This window comes from Brassica napus, chromosome C3 (assembly GCF_020379485.1).
Source record: "Brassica napus cultivar Da-Ae chromosome C3, Da-Ae, whole genome shotgun sequence".
Lineage (NCBI taxonomy): Eukaryota > Viridiplantae > Streptophyta > Magnoliopsida > Brassicales > Brassicaceae > Brassica > Brassica napus.
The window spans coordinates 2450066-2454996 of NC_063446.1; the positions used below are offsets into that span (position 1 = coordinate 2450066).

Here is a 4931-nt window from a genome sequence, read left to right on the forward strand (position 1 = left end):
TGTGCAAGAATGTGGTTTCGCCAGATTATCTCGTTACTATGTCACCGTTGCGTCTCCATCACACTATGCCGTCTCAAGCATCGACGGTTCTTCGCAGAGTGAACTCGCCAAGTCTACTAGCTACTCTATCACTTATGCGTCTTCATCACATTATGCCATCTCAAACATCGATGGTTCTTCACAATGTCAACTACACGACTTTCAAACCGGAGCTGCTATCATTAACGGAGGCTCTCGGATGTCTTGCTCAAGCCGTACCCTTACTCATCGAGTCTTCACTGGCGTGTTGAGACCTTTGTTCTTCAGATCCAGGATCTCACCGCCTGCAGAAGGGTTAACGACGAGTTGTCGGCTACTACACATGACTCCGTTGCCACCCCTATCTCTAGTCAGACTCGTGTCTCCGTCGTCTCCTATCTACACGGCCCGATCTCCGTCAGTGCAAGCCACCACCATCGACCCTCAAGCTGTCGTGACGACCTTCATTTTCCGACTGGAGAGGCTTTCCACCTTCTCCGGCGAACTATTAGAGTCCAGTCCGCGACTGCCCCAGGTCCATGTTCCTTATTATGCATCATCCAAGTGGACCGCTTCCTTTTGGGTATGTTCCCCGACTCCGATGGCCTTCGACTCACCTAGTCTCTTACCAGGAGTGTCCATGGAAGGTCAAACAACACCTCTTCCTCCAACGATCCAAGCATCTTCAGAGACATGGTTCAAGTGTTCTCAAAACCCATTGATTGGGTTCTTCAAAGTCGATTTCGACGTATGCGCGTTCCTTCGAATGCAGGCTCTAGGATTACAAGTGAAGTTTCTCTTTGGGTCTCTTCTCTCCTTAGCCACATCTATCTTTCATCTTGTTTTAGTTATTTTCGTCTATCGGCTTATCGTCGAGGATCTCTCCGGTTGTAACCGACTTAGTCCATTGGGCCTTTAATTTAATATAATCATTTGTTGTCCAAAAAAAAAAACAATAAGAAGTTGATACTATATAATGAACAGAAGAACACACACTGACACACAACTTTTTTATTACTACTTATGTCATAGGATCAGTAGACGCCGGGCAAAAATGGAAACAAGCTTTTTATCCAGCTAGAGAAATAGTATTTCACAAGCATACATACACGAATATTAAAATTATTCAACAAAGGTAAAATTTATGGACTTTTTGAAAAGCATGTACACCTGTATTGCTACTTGCACTTTGTGATAACCTTTGGAATTGGTGGTCTGACAAGTGACAACCAAATGCAGAGTGTGGCCTCCTTCAAAGTTCAGACCAAAGGTTCATGCATTGTTATAGTGTTTGGCAAAATAACAAATATAACCCCTGAGTTGCTTAGACTTTACGTTTTAAACCCTGAGGTTTACTTTCTTTTATTAAAATTCTCAAATAAACCACTCCATTGCTGTCTCTATTTTTTTTCTCCCCGAAGAATTTCGGCTGAGACTATATCGGACCCTAAACCTCTCTAGCGATCCAGTTTCAGTTAAGTGCACATCTTCAAAATCAAAACTTCGCGCCGTTTCAAGAGTGGAATAACCAACTTCGTGTCGTTTTTAGTGTAGACTCAGACCTGGTTCTGTGCCTTGGCCCTTGCCTGCTTCTTCCACCGAGATTCGCTACTCGAGAAATGAGATGGCTGAGGTATCTAAACCAATGGCGTGGAACAGCGAAAGAAGCATTCGATCAAGTTTCAATCGTAGCCAAGTTCCTCTGTTTGCTTCACGTCACCGATCGTTATATAATCTCCTCCACTCACGTCTGTAAATCATTGCAAGTTAAATCTCTTTTGTTCCCTTTCTCACAAAATCTCCAATTTCGTTGGCTTGGGTTTCAGGTTCAAGGTCCTAGCATGCTTCCGACGCTTAATCTCACCGGCGATGTCATTTTGGCGGAACATGTGTCGCACCGGTTCGGTAAAATTGGTCTTGGTGACGTTGCATTGGTTCGGTCTCCGACAGATCCAATGAAGATGGTGACAAAGCGTGTCTTGGGTTTAGAAGGGCATAGACTCTCTTTCTATGCTGACCCATTGGTCGGTGATGACTCAGTCAACGTTGTGGTAGCAATCTCTACATTCAAAGTTTCATTTTTTTTTTTTTTTTTTTTTTTTTTTTGGTAAAATGTTTAAAGTTTCATCTTTTGGTAACAAATGTGCAAAGTTCTAGGCTTGTCTGATATAGGGTTTATGTGTTGCTTTAGGTTCCAAAAGGTCATGTTTGGATTCAGGGAGATAACGTGCATGCTTCAACTGATTCACGTAATTTTGGACCTGTGCCTTACAATATTATCGAAGGGAAAGCTCTTCTGCGGGTAAGTCTTTTGTAGTCCTGAACCTTCTTTTCTAGCTCTAGAGTTGTTATGAAATTCACAATTAGAGATTCCCTGTTTGCTTCTATAGGTCTGGCCACCACGATGCTTTGGGTCATTGAGGTGACGATCACATTCGAGTTGTTTTAGTTGCTTTTGGAGTAAGATGTGTCAAGAGATTATTGCTTCAGCGATTTTGTTCATACTCGTTCTAGTAATGTTATCATTTAAATTTTGATAAAATCACAGAAGTCGGATAAGCATTTTTGCTCTGTTTCCTTGTTGGCAATATTAGAGGAAGCCATGGACCTGAAGTTGGGATTATACATGAAGCTATATATCTAGTGTTAAGATTTATGTTGGATTTGAAAAAAATGTGGTGCCTTTTGGGATGATAATTGTTGCTTGAACAAAGTTTTAGATGTGTTGATCCGTTTGAGATGTGAAGCCAACCTGGAAGAAAGACAGACCGTTTTTTTATAAGCGTTTGCATAACCTAATTAAACTGAACTACTCTTGTCCTTTAGCGAGTGTTTCACATCGGATCGGATAGGTCTGACCGGGAACTAGTTGCTCTTGCCAACTGAACCGTGGATTATGTGTTTAACACCAGTTAATTGAGTTTCCCACTAATCTTATAAAATGCCAGTGACAAAAGTGCATTTATAGGTGTGTGGTGTATTCGGTTAGATACAATCTTTAGTACTAATATCTTCATGGAAAACCACTATAATTGAATGTTACTAAATTAGTAGACAAAGAAAAGTGTAGTGATTAAGTTATGATAATAGCCATTAGCCAATTAAATTATAAACTTAGAAATCACAATTGATTATTCAATGTTGCTTCATATTGTAAAAAGAAAGCAGATGAGTAAACTATTGATATGATCAGAACCTTTAACCAAAATCACAAAGCATATTGGTAAAAATCTACTATATGATATGATTTCTGAATTGTTTATAGATGATAGTAATACCATGATATTCAAATGTCTCTTAGGTGGATGGTTATTGATTAACCAAATCTACAAAGTGGTGTGGAAGCAGAGAAGAAAATAATGGCAAATCAGCATAATATCATCATTATTGAAACCAAGATATGTTAAAGTATTGAATACTAGTACAACCTCATTGCTTCCTCCACTTTAATAATAGGGATATGAAAATATCCCAGAGTAAAATAAGCATCTCATTCTTAATAATGAGATTCTCAAATTTGCTTTAGTTTAAATAATCATCAAAGTCTGTTATTGGTGTCAAGCCATCAATACATAAGATTCTTATGTTTAACATTATCACAGCATATACTTTATACTGCATGATATACCAGACATAGTTTCCGTTAATAGAGGACTTTACCACGTTTTATACTCTCTCAGATACCCAAAATAAAACTCAATTTATTTGCTCTAAATCGATGACTCAAGATTACAAAATTACTCTAGCGATCATGTAACCACTAGCGTAAAAGACTTTCCTTGCTAAAAAAAAAACAGCATAGAAATGTTTAAAAGGTAAAGCAAAAAATAGTGGTGACTCGAGATGATACTAGTAGATAGGTTGTAATAAGAAACAATAATCACATGACCCACTACTTGACCACGACCTGACCACGACCATGTTAAATCTAAATCTAAATCTAAATCCACTGTTAGACATTGAATCACCAGTAAAACACTTGTGTCTCTTGGATTGTTATGCGGAGGCTAGGTAAGCCTGGACACGTGTGTGGCTCATCCACACGTGTCGTAGTTGTGTGGGACGAGGTGGGTTGACGTTGCTAGCCTATTGCTTTAACACAATGTATGTCCCGACCATACAAAAGTAAGTGTTTTGTCCCTAACTCACCCAACACGAACCCCATGTGCCTCGCATTATTGATCACTCTGCTATTTTAAAACTATTTAATTCTTAGATTCGTCTGAATTAACCCGTTACAATCGTCCTACCTACTTTAGTAATGTTATGTAATGTTTAATACTATTTGTACTTTAAAAAGCTATTATACTATCTTAATGTTATTAAATTTGACATATTATATCAATACCAATGGTCTCATCCACCAGGAAGACATGACTATGTGTTTAGGTAACTTATCATCATGTTCATCGTTGTGCTAAAGAAAGATGTTGAGGAGATGTGTTGAGTAACCTCCTTTCCCATCTAGTCGATCAGCCAAGATTCTTTGCATCACCTTAGAATTGGATTTCTCTTATAAAACCAAGTCCAAAGCCAATGTTAACTATATTCTTCAAAGTCTCACCTAGCCTTTCATAGAATATTTGTGTTTGATGGCTACAAGCGAAGACCCATATCGGAATATCGTTTTGAGAGATCTTTGCATGTCACGAACAATCAAAATATTAGACAGTATGTAATTATTTTTCAATGAGCAAAAGCAGCTTAAATTGTTTTTAAAATATAATTGCTACTTTGCTAGTAGTTGTGCTTATGTAACACACGTTCTAATTAAACTACATAATGTTGGAAAGAATATTTCGAGTCTTATTCCCTCGCCTAGGATGTTTAATTTGACTTCAATATCAAACATAGTTGCATGATTCTCCTTCCACTGAAACTTTGAGAGATCTTTGCATCTCACGAACAATCAA

The 4931-nt window shown here is 38.5% G+C and overlaps 1 protein-coding gene across 3 annotated transcripts; it reads left to right on the top strand.

Moving 5' to 3' along the window:
• The first annotated feature begins 1266 nt into the window (after positions 1 to 1266).
• LOC106364416 (mitochondrial inner membrane protease subunit 1-like) lies at positions 1267 to 2797 on the top strand. 3 transcript variants are annotated; one of them, XM_048751897.1, is made up of 5 exons: positions 1329 to 1492; positions 1568 to 1766; positions 1845 to 2069; positions 2210 to 2320; positions 2409 to 2797. In XM_048751897.1, exons 2-5 carry the CDS (start codon positions 1638 to 1640, stop codon positions 2442 to 2444), a joined length of 501 nt encoding a protein of 166 aa, XP_048607854.1. In that variant the 5' UTR covers positions 1329 to 1492; positions 1568 to 1637; the 3' UTR covers positions 2445 to 2797. The 3 variants fall into 3 exon arrangements, with proteins under 3 accessions (XP_048607855.1, XP_048607854.1, XP_048607853.1); XM_048751896.1 differs by having other exon boundaries at positions 1573 to 1766; XM_048751898.1 differs by having other exon boundaries at positions 1267 to 1766; positions 1845 to 2042.
• Positions 2798 to 4931: the final 2134 nt, after the last annotated feature.